The 19,294-nt window shown below is 46.7% G+C and overlaps 1 protein-coding gene across 1 annotated transcript in view; it reads right to left on the bottom strand.

Moving 5' to 3' along the window:
- GABRA3 (gamma-aminobutyric acid type A receptor alpha3 subunit) overlaps nt 1-19,294 on the bottom strand; it is a 158,583-nt gene that overhangs the window by 127,915 nt on the left and 11,374 nt on the right. The window contains exon 2 of the mRNA XM_027845063.1: nt 1,812-1,981. Within this exon, the coding sequence (XP_027700864.1) occupies nt 1,812-1,933 (122 nt within the window). The 5' untranslated portion in view covers nt 1,934-1,981. The remainder of the gene's footprint in view (nt 1-1,811; nt 1,982-19,294) is intronic.

Below are 19,294 nucleotides of genomic sequence, written 5' to 3'. Positions count from 1 at the left end.
AAAAATAAATATCAGTTGAATTTTGCTTCCTAACAATGAGAACTGTCCCAAAGTGGGATGGACGACTGCCTCCAAGAAGTAATGGGTTCTCCACTCACTAAAGATCTTCAAACAAAGGCTGTTGGCAATGTTGCAGAGGGTATCCTGGGAAGGATATGGATTGGACTAGATGCCTCCTGAGGTCCTTTCCAATTCTGAGGCCTCTGCTCATTGAACTGAGTTGATTTTTCCAAATTTGATAAGAGACAAATTAAGGGGGGGGGGGTTCCTTCCCAGCCAACACTCTAGCCAAGATTCAACCAAAACATGGCCATATTTAGAATGCTGGAACACCAAGAACATTTTGCAAGTGCAGCTGGAACATTAAGCGAACAACTCAAACAGTGTTAAAGGGACCTGTCCCTCAATACCCATGGAGAGGAAGCCTTGTTTTCACACAAAGCATCCCAAAAATGTGCAACAGTAGCCAACTACTGGAATCCTGCCTATTCTTCAAGGCACATTCAAGTCAACAAGCTTTCATTAGGTGCCTACTAAGTACCAGGCACTGAGCTCCATTCTAGACATACACAGACAAAAATAATAAACAGTCTATCTGTCCTCAAGGAACTTACATCCTACTGGAGTGAGTAAATATATTGTATAAACCAATTCAAAACCAAGTGATTTCCAGGGTGGAGGGGGAGAAGGGAAGACTACTAACAATTGAGGGGATTGGAAAAGTCCTGAAAGAGGAGGTGACTCCCAAACTGAGCCAGCGATGCCAAGAGGTGGAGGAGAAGGAGAACATTTCCAAGCATGGAGGACAACTCTAGCTCTACCTCCTCAATTAAACCCCCTTCATGCTTCTCCCATCTCACCCCCAACTGGATGCAACCCCTCCTCCCAGCCTGAGCCCCCCTAGCACTTGGCTACCCCTGCCATGGCACAGAACACATTCCTTATCCCCATTATGTGTGTGCTCATCATCTTCCCATTAGTCTGTAAGCTTCCTGAGGGCAAGAAGAGTTTTTTTTAAAAACTTGGCACTTATTTGCTCTCCCTTCAATTCCTTTCCCCTAAAAACTTTTGTTTTCATTCATTTTAGTGTATCCTCTACTCTAAAGGGCCTTTCTCATGGTTAGCATTCAATGAATATTGGATGAATGAATGAATGAATAAATGAATGAATGAATGAATGAATGAATGAAATGGGCCTGAAGTAGAATAGATATCTTTTAAAAGGGTTTTGAAAACCTGGAGTACTTTTAGGGAAGCATAGGAACCTTGGGATAACAAACAGGTCCTCTAAACATCTGGTATCACCCAAAAATAGTCCAAGATAGCATCAGAGAGATTTTTTTTAATATCATACTGGAATATTCCAAATGGAGAAGGAAAAGAACAAAGAACATACTGTAATAGCAGGAATGTTCCCAAGGGTTGGGATTTTTGTTTGTTTGTTTTCTTGGTTTTTGTTTTTTAGTAACCAACCTTTAGCTCCCATAGACAAGTTGCCACAAAATTCAAAGATTTGTTACTTTGAAAGGGGAAAAAACAATTCTATAGTTTCTTAGTCCTCCTACCCAAACTTTCTGGCAATCCCATAGAAAAACACCTTTGTCCATAGGATTATATTGGCTCTTTCTGTGTATCCCATGTCTCCCGGATGTGACCAGATAGCACACTAGAGTAAAGTCTGAAGGACCCAGGGGCGAAGACATTGACTTTGGGTGACCATTTGAGGAAGTTTCAGGTGCCCAAATGGCCCCCTCCACCAATGGCAAATGGTTGAGAGGATGCTCTACTAGCCTACTGGCTACAGTCCTTACCCGCCAATGTCCTGCTTCACAAACTCTCCTGGTTCTTTCCGTTCTTGCCCAGTTCCAGTTGGGAGAGTGGCCATCATGAGGAGAAGCCCAAGGCTTATGGGAGGAATTCCTGGGAGCTTCATCTTCTCAGGGAGAAGCACAGAAAGACCTGTATGAGAAAAGCTTGAGAGCTGGAAAAAAGAGGGGGTTGGAAGAGAAGGGAAAGAAGTAGACAAGAGAAAGAAAACAGGGAGATCAATATTCAATTCCATTTGAATCTTCCTGTTTCTATGGCAGCCCACTTACCAAATTATCAGCTCCCTAGTCTCCTCTTTTCCCCAACTTGTCATCTAAAAAATGGCTTCTGACAAAGGTAATTAGATTTTGCAATCCCAATGTCACCCACTGTATTTCCAACAGGGTCCCACCAGCATGTAACCAGGTCCTTCCTTGCTCACCTAAGGAAGCTAGAGTGGGCTAATGGAGTGCCCCCTGGACTGAGAGCAGGGAGACTGAGGCACCAGCCTCATATCCACTGCCTTGAGCAAGCTAATTTCCCTCACTGGGTTTCTATTTTTTTTTCCCTGCAGAATGAGGAAGCAGATGGCCTGACATTTTGTGAAATTCATAGGCTGAGTCCACAGAACATCCAAACATTTAAGTGAAAAAGTCAGCAACCTCGGTGTTCTGCCTGTGCTAGGATAAACAGCTGGATATTTCCAAATCATGAAATGCCAGCTTAAATGAGACCCAAGTCATTCGAGGGATGACATTTTCCCCTTAAATTTGATTCTTTGTTTTTCTGTGGCTCTTGTCAGATAGAATCTTAGAATGGCTAACTCACATCATTCCCCATACTGGGCATAATGCCCTTAGCCCCAGCTCTGCCTGCTGAAATCCTACCCATCCATCCAGGAACACCACCTCCAGGAAGTCATCTCTTCCTGCTCCGGGTCAGAGCAGATTTCTTCCTTTAGGATTATAGATTTAGAGCAGTCAGAGAACTAGCCTCACTCCCTCCATAGTTAAGAAACTTGCCCAACATTACCTGGGTACTAAGTAGAGAAACCAGGATCAAACCCTACTCCTCTGACTCCAAATCCAGCATTTTCACTGCATCACAGTGCCTCCCTCTAAACTCTCAAGACACTTTATTTGTTCCCCTCTTATGGATTCAGTGCATTCTACTTTCCAGTACCATACCAATATGGTAGCATAACATGCTAATATTGGTCCAAATATAGGCTACTTCTGAGTATAAGCTTTACTCCCACAATGAGATCTCTTTATACATACATATATGTATGTGTGTACATACATATGTACATGTACATATGTAGGTGGACATACATCAAAAATAATACAATATAACTTTACAAAAATACTGCCTTATTTTTAAGACACCTTGTTTTGTTTTCTTTAAAAGATTTTTCATACAGGTATTTTAATTCACATTTTTATGTTTGTATTTATTTTTATATGTTTATATACATAGCACTTTGAGATTTGAAAAGCATTATATATAATATATATCATATATTATATAATACAAAAATATAATATAATACATATAAAATATAATATATATAAAAATGCAAATATATTTTATATATATAAAAATATATATAAAATCTAATGTGATCTTCACAACAACCCTGTGAGGTGAAGAATGCTGGTTTTTCCCCCCCAATTTTACAAATGGGGACACTGAGGCTGAGGGAGGCTAAGGGACTTCCTCAGTGCCAAAGTGTCCCAGGCGAGAGTTGAATTCAAGCCCAGGGCTCTATCCACTGTCATCTAGTTGCATCATTTTTATGTAAATTGCTTTGCAAACTAAGAATGTCAGTTATCATCCTACTTAGGACCACTCTTACCAGCCCTCCTTTACCTTGGCTAGCTAGTAAGCTCCCTGAAGTCATGAATTGTACCTTATTTGACACAGCTCAACTCAGCCCTTGTGGAAGTCCCTTTGGCTGCATCCTTTGGCTTGCCAATAATGGTACTGTAGTGGTGCCTTTGCCCCTTCGATCTCATTAGTGACCTCCCCTGTATGTAAATATTTTGGGGTTAGCTTTGGTCACATCCCCAGTTGCAGGCATACAGTATTTTGGGGCTGTTTGGGAGGGAAAAAGAGGCCTGTGATGTGTTTAGAGTCCATGGAGTATTTTAGCTAAAGTGGCCAGGGCCCAGGGGAAGGTGGGAGAGATGCTGGAGGTGCTGGCTGACCAACATGAGGCAGGCTGCAGACAGCCCCACAATTAGAAGGTGTGCCCAGCTCCCGGCCAGAATGGGGCTGCTGACAGAGGTGATGAGGAAGTTCAAGTTTGTCAGGCCAGGGATGGCTGAGTGCAGCTGAGGTGGGCTGGATCTGTCAAGAGCTGAGGAAGACAGCTCAGAGAGACAATGAGCTACCCCAGAGGGAAAGCCAAGCAGGAGCAGGCAATTTGTCTTCAGTAGCCTATGCCCCTTGGGGCAGGCTCCCTCAAAGCTCAGTCAGTGCTGGAGAGCAGACAGGATCTGAAGGAGAGAGACTGGGAGAAGGTGGAGGCCACCTGGGGCTGTGGAAGGGGACGAGCACAAGTAAGCAGGCTAAAAGCTTTTTAGATGTGTGGATGGATGGATGGATGGATGGATGGAGAGAGACAGAGAATTGAGAGAGGGGAGAGGGGGAGGGGGAGGGAGAGAGGAAGGGAGGGAGGGGGAGAGAGGGAGAGGGAGGGAGGGAGGGAGAGGGAGGGAGGGAGAGAGAGAGAGAGAGAGAGAGAGAGAGAGAGATTGAGGATATTTATTAAATGCTTACTATGTGCCAAGAGCTGAGGATACAAATCCAAGCCAAACAGCCCCTGCCCCAAGGAGCTTCCGTTCGAATGGGGCCTTTGGGAAGATCCAGGAGTCTCTAACCCAAGAGATTCTTGGTTTTTCAGCCCTATTCTTCCCACAGCCAGGGTGAGGTCCTTGGCATAGGGTGGGGGTAGCCTCCTCTGCTCATGGTGGGGTGGATGGAATTATTTAGGGTAGAGTCAGTAAAGATTAGGATCAGATAATACTTGCTGGTGGTAAGTGCTAAGGGAAGTAGATGGTAGGAAGATTCTGCCCCCCACCACACCCCAGGCTTTCTAGAGACTGTCAGGCTAGTGGGAGAATTTCCCAAAATCCTTTGGGAAAAAATCCCTAGCCTCAGTTGACTGGAATTCTGTCAGCTTAGGGAATCTTTTGAGTTAATGGGCAAGCAGCTGCCCATGACCCTTAACACCTAGCTAAGATCCATCTTAAAGGAATGAGGGTTTCTTGCCCTTTGGAGGAACGCTGGGACTTGGGATCCAGAAGGGTTGCTCAGAGACCATTTGGTTCCAAGGTTCAACCTTTGTTGTGTCCAAGACCACTTTGGCAATTTGGAGAAGCCTGGGGATTACTTTTCAGAATCGTGTTTTTAAGTACATGAAATATGTAGAGTTACAGATGAAACCAATTATGTTGACATGGAATTAGCAAGGAAAAAAAGCATGTTCATGGACCCCATGTTAAAAAAAAACCCCAATATCAAGTCCAAACCCTTCATTTTACAGATGGTGAAGCCAAGAACCAGAGAGAGGAACTGATTTGCCCAAGGTCACACAGCTAGGAAGTCATGGGAAAAGGGGGTGTGATTGGTAATTGAGGGTAGAGACAGGGTAGGGGATGGTGAGGGAAGGGGAGCCCCTGGGGATTCAGAAAGCACTGAACCTGTAAACTAGGAAGTAGGAGACAGGTGCAGAGAGGTAAATGGAAGGGATCTTTTGCCTTCTTCACAATTTTCCCCAGGGTCCATCCTGCCTTTTTTTCTCTTTTTATCTCCCTCCCAGAGACGATATCAGGAGGGTCAAGGGATTTGTGTTCAGTCATTTTAGTCATGTCTGACTCTCCACAACCCCATTTGGGGTTTTCTTGGCAAAGCTACTGGAGTGGTTTGCCATTCCCTTTCTCCAGCTCATTTTACAGATGAGGAAACTGAGGCAAATGGGGTTAAGTGACTTGCCTAGGCTCACATAGCTAAGTGTTTGAGGACAGATTTGAACTCAGGAAGACAAGTCTTCCTGATTCTAGGTCCAATGCTTTATCCACTGCAGCGCCACCTAGCTGACTGGGTCAAGGGCAATAGTCACTTAACTCCAATAAGACTCTCTTGTTCCCCAAGCCATTCTCCCTCTCTGTCTCAAATTCCTCCTCTATAAAATGAAGGTGTTCAATTCAAACCAACAAACATTCATTCAGCACATACTCTGTGACAGAGATACAAAAACAAATGACAAAAACAGTCTGGTCCTCAAGGATCTTGCCATCCAATGGAGAAATAAATAGGAGCTGACAACTGTAAGGACTTTAGGGTTTGAGGCTAGAAAATCCCCCTCCCCCTCCTCTTCCTCCTCCTCCCCCAAAGGTAGAAGCCCAGTCGGCATTATTATTCTGATTTTATCAATGAGTGATCAGAGACATTAAGAGACTTAAAACTTGGCAAGCATCATGTAGGCCTGAGGCAGAGGCAGAATTGCAACTCTAGGCTCCCAGTCTCAGATTCCTGCACTCCAGTGACTACACAGCCATGCAACTCAAAATCTATAACTGTAAGACCAGAACTCATGTCTTAACCCCATTCAGGGAAGTGCCCCTCACTTTCCTGTAACTTTGGGCCACAATGAGCTGCTTCCAGCTAGGGTTTGGGCCTAGCTTTTTAGCTGTGGGATCTGAAGTTCTGTGCCTGAGTGGCCACACATTTCCCTTAGAGTAAGTGATGTTGTTCCTGGCTTATTAGGCCACTCCACAACAGCTGAGCTGCAATTCCTGCTCCACGGCATCATGGAATTAGAGCTGAAAGGCACCTCAGAGGTCAAGAAGTTCAACTCTCTCATTTACAGATGAGGAAACTGAAGTATAAAGACCACGCACATAGCTAGTGTTAACGCTGGAATTTGGACCCAGGTCTCCAGGTCCAGTACTACATCCTCTATGCCATATTGCCTTGTTCTGTATCTTTCCTTACCAGAAAATTTTGGCATCTTGCCTCGGGTCCTTCAGAGCTCCTGGGAATCTCCCATTTGGATTCATCACTTTATAACTTACAAGGCTCTTCCTCACATATATTAGCTAATTTGCTCCTTCCAACGATCCTCTGAAGTCAGGCAGGGATTATGCTCATTTTACAGAGGGAAAAACCAAGGCTCCCAAAGCGGCAGCAGCTCATATTTCCACAGAGCAGGAATGGTTACAAAGCACTTTCCTGGCTATAACCCCATGAAATTGGTAGTGTGAGAACTTTAAGGTCCATTTTACAAATAAGGAAACTGAGGCTCAGAGAGCTTAAATGACTTGCCCCAAATCACACAATAAGCATCAAAGCCCGCGCTGACATGTCACGTGACTAAGTGCAGGGCTCTTTCTATGATGAGGGCCGCCTGCCAGGTGATAATGAGTTCACTTACTCAGCCAAGATCTGCTAATATGTTGTCTGGCTAATGTGTTCCTCCTCCCAGGTGGAATGCCATCTCAATGCACAGGCCCCCAGTAGCGACTTTGATGGTGGAAGTTCAGGCACTGTGACAGGCCCATGAGGAAAGGAGAAGCTTTGAATCAGGCTGCCTATTGGTACCTTCTGATGCCCACCAGTACAAAGGACAGGCAGACCCTAGCCCTGGCCCTAGGCAGGTGTGCTCATGCTGGGGATAACAGACTGCTGCAAGGCTAAGGGATATTGGTAAAACCATGGAGAAACCAGGACTAAAGGATTTAGGAAGTCTGCTACAGCTGTGTAAGGAGGCCCAAGCCACAGAACCCTTGCACCCAGTGTTCTGGCTTCAGCCAAAGCCAGTAATCCTCTCCATTTCCTGCTGCTCCTTTTAACCCTAATTCCTCTCCCAACATCTCCACGATTGAGCTTAATTTCAAAGATCAAGACACTAAAATGCAAATCCCCATTGGATATGTAAAGTTGACTAGTGAGCTGCTCAGACCTTCTGCTGCTTAAAGAGCCCTCGCCCCAAAGGAGCCTGTTCTCCCCAGGGCCTTCTGCCTCCTTCTAGTGCCACATCCCAAGATGCCCAAGGTAGGGCCTGCCAATCCCTTGAGCACATGAATCCAAGGAGGAAAAGCTCCCCTCCTTCCCCTCTGTAGTCCTCTGGCCATGTACTGATGGTGAGAAAGTAATCCACCCCCATGGGCAACTGGGAGGTAGGATTATGGCTAGATGATGCCACACTTGTTTCAGAAGTATCCCACAACATCTCATTACCCACCCCTGGGCCTTAGTCTCCACATCAGTGGACTGAAGGAGTGAGAAGCCCTCCAGTTGTGGGGGGATGGGTCTTCTCAAATAGAAGCTACAGGAAAGATTCTTAGTTAGGTACACTTTGCATCAGATACCCTCCAATGACTCTTCTGGTTAGACCCTATATCGGGCTGGCTTATCCTTCTTTGCCTCCCCCTTAGACCCAATAGTGGACTTTTTACATAGCAGTCCCTAAACTCAGGAAAGAGCGTTGTCTGTTGGGTAAGTGACAGCTTCTCACCATTTCCTGTACTGCCCATCTAGGCCCAATCAAGGTTGGTGGTGATGCCCAGAGTCACCAGCCCTTCATTTGTTGGGTTTTTTCATATGGATTTTGCTGACTTGCTGACAAACTCAGTCCTCTCCTATGAAAGAGACCATGTGCTCCTCTTCAACCCAGCAATTGACTGACCAAGAGAAGTACAATTCATCCATGCCCTCCAGTCAGACTCTTCAATCATGGTGCAAAAGATTTCACAATTGTCCATAGCCCCACTGACTTCAGCAGCTCTGCTTTGGCCCAGGAGAGGAATCATTTTGGAGATGACTGAAGACTACAGAAAGTAGTAAAAGAACAGAGGCCCAGGAAACTTGAGCTTGAGTAGGTGAAAAGGGCTTTGGGCCAGAGCCTCTTCTCCAGTCCTACTCTAATACCCTTTGATGAAAAAAAAATGATAGGGCTATGCACTTCCAATCAGCTGAAGAGTGCCTTCTAGCACTCAGAGGGCTACGATGCCTGAACTACACCCTCCTAATGAATCTCTGACTCCATCTATCTCCCTCTCCAATCCATCCTTCACACCACTATCAAACTGATATATGTAAAGCACAGATAGATACACACATTACATATACACACACAGTGGAAATGGAACGTAATCTCAGAGGAAAGGCACTGGCAATTGGGGTGGAAACCAGGAGGTCTCTTGTAGAAGTTGAGATGTGAGCTCCATCTTCAAGGAGACCGTGGAAGGCAAAAGGTGGATGTAAGGAGGGAGAACACTGCAAGTGTGGGTGGAAGTCACAAAAGAGGCACAGAGACAGGGGATGGAGGGAGGCCAATAGCACTGCATAGTAGAGCACTTGAAAAAGGAAGGGGCCAGGTTGCAAAAGGCTTTAGCCACCAAATAGAGGATTTTATATTTAATCCTGGAGGATGAAGTTTTAGGGTTTATTGAGTTGGGTGGGGGGTTTGACATGGTCACCTATGTTTTAGGAAAATAACTTTGGCAACTGAGTGGAGGATGAATTGTAATGGAGCAGGACTGGGGGCAGGGAGATAAATCAGAGGGTTATTGCAATAGTCGAGGCTTGTGCTAGGGTGGTGGCTGTGTACTTGGAGAGAAGGGGAGGTTGTAAAGACAGAGATGACAAGAACCAACTGTAGACTAGGTATGTGGGGCGAATCTGAGTGAGGAGTCAAGGATTTGGGAGCCTGGATGACTGAATGGATGGTGACGCTCAGGGAAGTAATGGGAAGTTTGGAAAGGTTTGAGGGGAAAGATGAGTTCTGTTTTAGACATACCAAGTTTAAGGTACCTACAGGACACTCACTGAAGATGTTCAAATGGCTGGTGGTGATTTGGGAATTGGAGCTAAGAAGAGAGATTAGGGCTGGATAAACAGATCTGAGATTCATCTGCCAAGATGTAATCATAGAAGTCATGGGAGCTTGGGAGATCACCAATAGAGATGGTACAGAGCAAAGGTTCTCAGCCTTTTGGGGTTATGGCCCTCTTTTGCAGTCTGGTGAACCCTTCTCTGAACAAAATTTTTAAATGCATAAAATACATGAGATTACAAAGGAAACCACTTATATTGAAATACAAAATCTTATCAAAAACTTAATTTAAAAAAAAAGTTTATGCAGCCCAAGTATAGAAGGAAAAGATAAGAGGGCCCAGGACAGAACTTTGGGAGTCCCTACCTTACCAAGAGAATGGAAGCTGCTTGAGGTCAGAAACTTTTCTGTCTTTGTATCCCCAAGGCCTGGTACTGGATCTTGTGTAAAGCAGGACCTTAATGATTGTTCAATGGAGGCCTGGCCAACTAGTCCTTTCCTCTGTCTCTGGGACCTCCTTCCCTGTATCTTCCTTTCTTGTTCCTTACCCTCTACTATCCTCCCTCTACAGGCCCTCTCTTTAGTAGTTCAGCCAACCTAATGCCTCATAAATGGACCGTTCCAGCTCTGACCTTTCACAGTGATTCTCATCTGGAGTCACCACCAGCTGCCTAGAGAATATCTCCACTCACATACCCCACCAATATCTGAAGCTTAAGTCCAAACTGAGACTCATTATCTTTCCTCCTTAAACAGTCCCCTTTCCCAAGCACCACCAGCCTCCTGGTTCCCTTGCTTCAAAAAGGACAGTTTCACTATTGTCCTCGTCCCACATTCCGTCACCAAGTACCAACGAGGCTTATTCAGTGTATTTTCCTCTCCCTCCCCACACCAGCAATCCTTCTCAGACCTTCTTCAGCTTATTCTGGAAGGACTCCAGTAGCTTCCTATCTGCTTTCCCGGTGCCTCTAATGCTCCCATGTATCCTCCCACGCACACCTTCAACAAGGATCTTCCTCAAACACCATTTTACCACATCAACTGCCGGAGAGCCTAAGGTGCCTTTGTCTCATTTATTGTCTCAAATCCCAAGCTCTCAGGCTGGCCTTCGGGGCCTTCCATTAACTGGTCTCCTCCCCTGCCAAATGCCTCTCTAAGCTCCTCCCAGGTTATTCCTCTGCAAAGGCCTCTCAACTGCTACCAAGCCTATCTGCCTCCAGTTTGCTCCTACTAGCCTTTGGCCTTCCTGCTCAAGCCATCCCCTGCACTTGGCTAGTGTGACAGAGGTGAATGAGCTCTGGACTTGGAGCAGGAGCCCAGGGTCAAAGGCCCGGCTCTGCCTCTTGCTAGCTCTATGACCTTGAGCAAATCATTTCCTCTCTCCTGCTGATGTTTGCAACAACAGGGAAAAAAAAAAAAAGGAAAGGGGGAGTGCTCTCCACGGGACTGTAGCTGCCCTACCCTTGCTCCTAGCCAACTTCTGTCCAGCAAACTGCCTTCTAAATCGGAGTCACCTCTGCTAGGATGCCTTCCTTGCTTTACCTCCCACCGCACTCTGATGATTCCTTGATTGCCTACACCCTCGGCACTTAATCATTATGCACTCCTGGATCCAGGGCTTTGGAATAGCTCTGTCCAGCTTTCCTGTGCCCTCGTGCCTGTTTCCCTAGGCTAGTGTGGTCTCATGGAGTGCTGGGAGGGTACTTTCTATTTCTTTGAAATTTATCTCCTCCAACACCTTTGCCCATAAAAGGCCCCCAATAAGCACTTAGCCACTTATTAAACTACCCTATAGGAAGTAGCCCTTGCATTCTCTGCTTATAAGAGAAAGCCCATCTCCTTAGTTCAGTCTGTGATCACAGAGGCAGGAACTAGAGCAGCCAGCCCAGGTGGCAATAACTGGCCACTGCCTTCTTTCCAGATTCAGAGCCAAGGTGAGGATGGAAGGAAGGAGCCCCGAGTGGCTTCCTGAGGTGCCCTGGTAACTGTGTACCAGGGAGCACCTCTACATTGTGATCTTTACTGATCAATAGAGGGTCCAGCCCCACACTCACCTAGGGGAACACAGTTGGCTTTGGCTGAACCAAGAACAGACTCAACAGAACATCAGAGCTGGAAAGGAGGACCTCCAGTCCAGGGATCCTATTCAAGGCCAATGATTCTTAACATTTTTTTGTGCCAGGGACCCCTTGGACAATCTGTTAAATGATGTTTTACTTGTCTAAAATAAAACCTGTATAATAAGAAAGGAGACCAAGGAGAAATAGTTATTAAGATATTTTGAAAAATAACTTCATGAACCTCAGATTAAGAACCCCTGCTCTAGTCCAAATGTCTCATTTTACAGATGGAGAAACTGAAGCCCAGAGGGGAAGTGATTTTCCCAAGGCCACACAGCAGGGGCTAGGTAGAAACAGAATTAGATGTCAGCACCCTGTGGTAAGAAAAAGCAGTGGATCTAGAATCAGCAGGGGTGAATTCGAATCCTGACTCTCCTGCCTTATTAATTGGGTGACCTAGGGCCTGCCCTTCATTCTTTATAAAATGACTCAGTTGAACTAGGTGGGGCTCATAGATGAAGAGCTGGAAGGAACTTTTGGGGTTGAGTCCAACCTTCTCATTTCTTACTAGATCTTAAAGGTTCTTGCAGCTCTAAAGCTATGATGCTATTCCCAACACAGGGGGGGGGGGGGGAGAGAGAGAGAGAGAGAGAATCAGCCCAGTGCTTAGTCAACTCTCCAGTGAACAGTCAAGAAATTATCCCCTGCCTCCAGGCACTAGAGACAACCTAACTCATTGTCCTCCACCTCAACCCTTCCTTTCTGCTCAGGAGTTGTGTGTGGGTGGTTTTTAAATCAGAATAGTTGCCTCAACTCTCCATTTCAGCCAGCTTCCATAGGCCCAGAAGCTATGAGCAGTAGCTTCTAGAAGATAACAGGCCCCTCTAAAGCCTCACGATTCAATTCAATTCAACTCAACAAACATTTATTAAATCTTCTAGGCGCTAAGACAAGACAACAATCCCTGCCCTCAAGGAGCTTACCACCTACTAGAGCAGGCCTGCACAACCTGCAGCCCTTGGGCCCCTCGGGCTGCCTGGGCCAGGCCAAAGGATTTCAGGGGGCCCATGAAAAGTGTAGAGGAAAACATCCTTTGTATGTCGAGGAAATCCTTTGGCTCGGTCCACACATTGTGCAGGCCTGGACTAAAGGGATAAGACCTGGACACAAATATAAGTTAGAATACAAGTGCCTAGGAGAATTCCCAAGTGTGAGAGAAGAGATCAGATTTCTTCCGGAGAAGGGGGGAAAGGACAGGGATGAAATTGGAAATGTCTTCAAGTGGGGAACCACTGAGGACTTTGAAGAGGAGAGTAACATGGTGAGACCTGTGCTTTTGGAAGATTGTCTTGGCCCAGGTGGGAAGCATGGGGAGAGTCTGGAAGTAGGGGAGACAAGTTAGAAAGCTGATGAAATGGTAAATATGATGATGGGGTGGGGAGAACAGCATGGCTGTGATACTCTCTTGGGCTACCTACACAACCCCACAGTATTTGTCTTGCCTCTAAATAAGCACCTACCCACCATCACCACCCCCTCCCCCCCCCCCCCCCGGCATACTGTTGACTGATATTCTGGGACAATGCCACCTTTGGCTGAACCTCTTTGAACAATGAAAATATGACCCCTGGCTGCCATTGTTCAAATCCCATTCTGGGGTCCTCCCCATTGACCACTTATTCCCCAACCCCCTCAACCTAACTCTAGAACCTAACTCCACCAATGTCCCACTCTAAAGCTACCCACTCCACCCACTGGAGCAGCTCCTTGCAATGCCTAATCTATGGCTAACAAACTAGCTTTCATGTTAAACCTTTTTCCTTTCTCTTTCCCTCCATCTTCTTGCATTCACCGAAACCTAGTTTCCCTCCTGATGACACAATTGGCCTGGCTGCTCTTTTCAGCACTGGTTCCACTTTCCTTCATACCCCACAATGGGACATGTTGGAGGAGTTGGAATACTCCTGGCTCCCCATTGCTCCTTCCAGGCTCTCCCCCTTCCACCATCACTCAATCGCTCATCCTTTGAAGTTCACTCAATCCATATTTATGATCCAATCAAAATTCTGGCAGTTGTTGTCTATCTACCTCCAGGACACTTTCCTTCCTTCCTCAGTGAGTTTAGTGCCCAGACACTGTCTTTCTCTCCTCCTCAATTCCTGCCCTCATACTAGGGAATTTCAGCATACTTATTGATACTCCCTCAAATACTCTAACCTCTCAGTTCCTCAACTAAGTCATTTCCCATGCACTATTCCTCTATCCCACTGCAGCTACACACAGAGATGGACATACTTTTTTTTTGGTGTTTGTTTTTTCTTTTTAGGCAATTGGGGTTAAGTGACTTGCCCAGGGTCACACAGCTAGTAAGTGTCAAGTGTTTGGTCTGAGTCTGGATTTGAACTCAGGTCCTTCTAACCTCAGGGCCAGTGCTCTATCCACTGTGCCACCTAGCTGCCCTGATGGACATACTTTTGATCTTGCCATCAGCTACAAATACACTACTTCCATGTTCATGAAATCTGAAATTCTTTTACCTGATCAAAGTCTGTTGTCATCCCACCTCTTCCTTTGCCTTGCAACCCCAAATTCTGTTCTTCATTTTCACAATGGCCTCCAATCTCTTGACCCCTCAGTTCTTTCCGAGGCCACCACCCCTGCACTAAGCCACAACCTCCTTGCTATCCCATCTTGACCCCTTGGTGAACCAATCCAACTCTATGCTGTCCTCTTCTCTTGAGTCTCCTGCCCCTTATGGTCTCAAAGGTCTTACTCTGCCAAGCCTCAGCTTAGATTACTCCTACCATCCACTGCCTTTGTTCTTACTCATATGCTGATATAAGATGATAAAGAAAATCATGAAACTTTGCTGACTGGGTCCACTACAAATACATGTTACATAATCTTGACTGGGCCCTCACTGGAGTAAGGCAATCCTTTTACACCTTCCTAGTTAACTCATTCCATTCAGCACAACAGTCTTTCCACACCTTTTCATCCCTTCTCAAACTTCTCATGGCTCCCGTCCTTGCCCACCCTCTCAGCTGAAAACCTGGCCACATATTCCACTGAAAAAAATTGAAGTCATTTATTGAGAGCCCCCTCTCCTCCCCTCCTGCTCATCTCATATCACCCAGATGCCTTTTGCCACTTTCTCCCATTTAGTCCCCGCCTCACAAAAGAGGTGGCCCTTCTCCCTGCTTGTACACTCCCTACCTCATCTCCGTTGATACCACTGCCATCTTGGAGAAGGCCTTCATCACTTCATACCTGGACTATTGCAGTCGCTAGCTGGTTGGTATCCTTGCCTGAAATCTTTGGCCATTCCAGTACAGTCTTCACCCAGTTGGCAAATCAATCTTACTAAAGCATCACCCCTCCCTCCATTCAATCAACTCCAGTGACTTTCTGTTGCCTCCAGGATCAAATATAAAGTCTTCTGCTTGGCCTTTAAAACCCTTCCTACATTTCCAGTCTTATTACACCTTACAACCTTCCCCCCAACCCACTCACTCTTCAATCCAATGACTGCCTTCCTTGCTGTTCCTGGCACACAGCACTCATCTCCTGACATTTTTACTGGCTGATCTCATGCCTGGAACTCTCTCCTTCCTCATTTCCACCTCCTGGATCACCTGGCTTCCTTAAAGTCTCGGCTACCTTTTATAAGAAGTCTTTCCCCACCCCCTTTAATACAAAATGACACAGTGGACGGAGCACTGGACCTGAAATCAGAAAACCCCGAGTTCAAAATCCAGCCTCAGACACATTCTCTAATTACTACAAAATTCTTTCCCCCTCCCTCTTACTGGTCATGTGACCCTGGAAAAGTCACTTACCTTCTGTCTGCCTAAGTTTCTTCAACTATAAAATGAGAATAACAATAGCCCCTACCTTCCAAGATTCTTTCTAGGGTCAAATGAGACAATGTTTGTAAAGTGCTTGGCACATGGTAGGCACTATATAAATGCTTGTTCCCTTTCCCTTCCCTCTGAGACTATCTCCAACTTACTTGATCTACAGCTTATTTGTACAGAATTGTTTCCATGCTCTCTCCTCCAGTAGACTGAGAATTCCTTGAGAGCAGGGACTAGTTTTTGCCTTTCTTCCTATCCCTGGTCCTTAGCATAATGGCTGGCACATAGTCAGCACTTAATAAATGCTCGAGTGAAAGGAGGAGGCTGGTATGAGAGAGCACTCAGTAGACAGAATCAACAGTCCACTTGACTGGCTATGGAAAGGGGTAGGAAGAGACTGGGGAGAATCAGAAATGGCCAGAAGGATGGTGGTGGCCCTCCATGATTAGAACCTAGAGCTGGTTCAACAATAGAACCCCTTTGGGTACAAAGTCCTGCAATTGCCAGGTGAAGATGGAGTTGCAGGCATACCACTAGACCTTAGAAACCATCAGGCTGGGATTAATGGTGCATTCAAGCCTGTCTGGTTAGAGGTCTGACTTTTCACCTCCCTTTCAACATGAAACTGTCAGAATAGCAGGATAAACATGAGACAGAGCTGCCTTTTTTCTCACTGAACTAAGAGCTGCTCTTCACAAGGTGACCTCTTACAGAGGGGCATGGCAAGACAGCTGGCCCTGTTTAACTATGATTGAACTTGATGCCCCTGTTGGGGTACTCCTCTGCCTCAAGCAACCTGAGATCCATTCCCTGTCCCAAGGGTGCCTGAAACCTAGCCCACCAAAAGATCCAGCCCAGGAAATCTCAAAATACACACCAACTCAGCAGGCTTCACACTTGGAAATTTCTCATCCCACCCCACAAACACTTCCCAACACCACCCCCTACACACACACCCACTTCTCCCACCCAGGTGCTCACAGACACATGGCAATCTCCAAGTAGGTTGGCATCCCAGAACTCTTTTTCCCTGACACTCTTCTAGATGAGACACCTGCTAAGTTGGACAAAGGCACAGGGCACATAGAGAAACCAGATACCTTTGTTGCTTCATATTCAGAGAAAGCAAAGAAGGAACGGGACTTTTTTTGTCCTCAATCTGCATGCAGGGGCTTATTGGCAGCCCAAAACACAGAAAGGGGGTGTGTTTGTTCCCATGCCATCTTCCCAAGAGGGGACACTTCAGCTCAGCAGCTCACACCCTGAAAATTACAACCAGATGCTAGCTAGCTCCATACTGGCCCAAAACAGAAGAGACAGCATGGCAGAGGAACAGAGGAACTGCAGTGCTGGCCTGGCAGTGGGGGATTCCTGGATTCAAATCCTGCCTCAGCAACTTACATGCTGAGTGACCCTAGAAAAGTCACTTAGCCTCTCTCAGCCTCCGTTTCCTCATCTGTAATGTAGGGGTAATGATATCAGTACTCTCACAGTCTGATTCATTTTCTCCATAGTTACAAGTGATTTTCCAAAAGCTCAAGTCTGATCATGTTACTCTCTTACTCAATAAACTCCAATTGCTCCCAATTGCCCTGTAGGATAAAAAAGAAACTCCTCTGTTTCATTTTTAAAGCCCTTCATACTCTGCTCCCAGCATGCCTATCCAGCCTGTAGTCTACAGTCCAGCCATATTGGCATCCTTACTTTTCCTCTTTTTTCAATGCCTTCGCAATGGCCGTCTCTCAGTGCCTGGAAAACTCTACCCACTGCCCTCTGCCTCCTGGAAACCCCTTTCCTTCAAAAGACAGCTTTCCCTGGAGCCTTGCCTGATCTCCCCCACCCCAAATTCCCTTGTATTTATTTTCTACATCACATAGAACGTAAGCCCTTTGAGGGCAAGGACTCTAATGATCATCTTTGGATCCCGGGTGACTAAAACAGTACCTGGCATATAGTAGGCACTTAATAAATGCTTATTGAGTGATAGAACCTACCTCAGAGGCTTGTTGGGAGGCTCTAGTTAGGAGATATCGGAAAGGTGCTTTGTAAACCCTCAAGATCTGTCTGCATGTCGGCTCTGATTGGTAAAGCATCCCAAGATCAGGCAGCTGTCCAGATGTTTTGGTTAAAGTATGCACAACATCTGTATGTTGGAAGCCACCACAGAGGGGACCCGCCAGCATTTTCTCCTCGCCATGCAGACAGTTGGCCTCCCCAGACGCAGCAGCCACTGCCTCATATACAGACAGACACTGAGTCACGGTGAGGACAATTATAGGCACTGATTTACAAACAGAATCACCAGTGAGAGACATCCCAGCTTCCGATGCAAGCACAACCCCTTCCAGGGCCTGCCTGCCTTACAACTCCCCTCCCCCTTGCCACCCCCATCTGGCAGAAGGGGCCCTGACTCCCAGGTCCCTTCCATGCCAGCCCCTGTTTCCCCAGCCCAGCTGCAAGTGCAGCCAGTGATTCCAGGCTGGGCCTGGCAGCAGCTGCAATGCTTTGGCTCGGCCTTCCCCCCCCACCCCATCCAGTCCTTCTCAGCAGTTGGGAGAAGCAGTAGCATAGCTCTGCTGCAGCCTCATATATCAAGCCATGCACTCTGCCTCCATCAGACAGCTGGCTTTGTCCTCAGGCCCAGGGCACAGGCGCCATGCAGGGGGCCCAGAGTGAGCAAACTGAGCCCCAGGACCCACACCCCCAAACGGTGACTCAGCACATCCCTGTACCCCCTCCCCCTCCCCGAGCTGCCCTTGGCACCAAAAGCATCTCTATCGAACCCACAGCCTTACCAGCTTGAGACATGCCCACATTTATGGATTGATTCAGTGCTGCTTGTGGATTTCTAATGGGAGCCCAGAGAGCCAGTGAAAAGCCAGAGTTGAGGGGTGAGAGGTCTTCAGTAAGATTTGGACCATTCTTTTATCACTTAGCTGCCTGCCTGTCTGGATAATGGGCTACTTTTGGTTGACCTTTAGCCAGAGGCCACCAACTACTGTAAAGGCAGGAGATGCAAGATTCTTTTCTAAGCTGGAAGACCGAGAGGACTGAATTGGGTGGGGGGCAGTGCTGGGAGAGAGTGATACCACCTGGCAACAAGGAAGAATGGGCCAACAGGGATGGGGAAAAGGGAAGCTGGTAGGAGAAAAAGGAGGGACAAGGCAGGAAGAATAGAAACTCTTCAGCTTTGGGAACCCACAGCAAAAGAGAGGGAGCCAGAGGCTGGGCTGGGGGGGAAGGGGGAGTCAGAGAAGTGGCTGAAGGACAAAAGGCAAGATGGAAGGGACAGGAAGTCTATGTAGCTTTGTTGTGGAACACTTTCACCCAGAGGGATGCATACACTGAAAAAGCAGAGTTTGGGGCAGACCGGGGACATTCCCAAAGGGAGAGGCCTCACCTATAGCCAGCCTGTGTTAGAAACCAGAAGCTCTGGCTTTCTCCTGTGCTAATCTATGAGAATATAGGAGAGCATTTCAGAGAAGGGAGAAGGGAGAAACCCTCATCCTTGGGCCCCCATTTGGTTGCATGGAGACAGCTCACTGCAATGAAGACCCAGCTAGACCAGAGGGCTGGGAGAGGACCCAGGAAGATGCCAGCAGCATGGCTTGGCAGTGCCCCATGTTCCCAAGTTGGAGGACAAAAAGGTGCTTAAGGAAACCCTTCATTTAGAAAACAAAAGCCCATAGAAAGCCAAAGGCTTGCTCAGTGAACTGTGGGACCACTGC

Source organism: Vombatus ursinus, unplaced genomic scaffold (assembly GCF_900497805.2).
Source record: "Vombatus ursinus unplaced genomic scaffold, bare-nosed wombat genome assembly UNPS02014951.1, whole genome shotgun sequence".
Lineage (NCBI taxonomy): Eukaryota > Metazoa > Chordata > Mammalia > Diprotodontia > Vombatidae > Vombatus > Vombatus ursinus.
The sequence above is the reverse complement of the archived record's forward strand: the minus strand, read 5'-3'. Positions and strand labels throughout refer to the sequence as shown.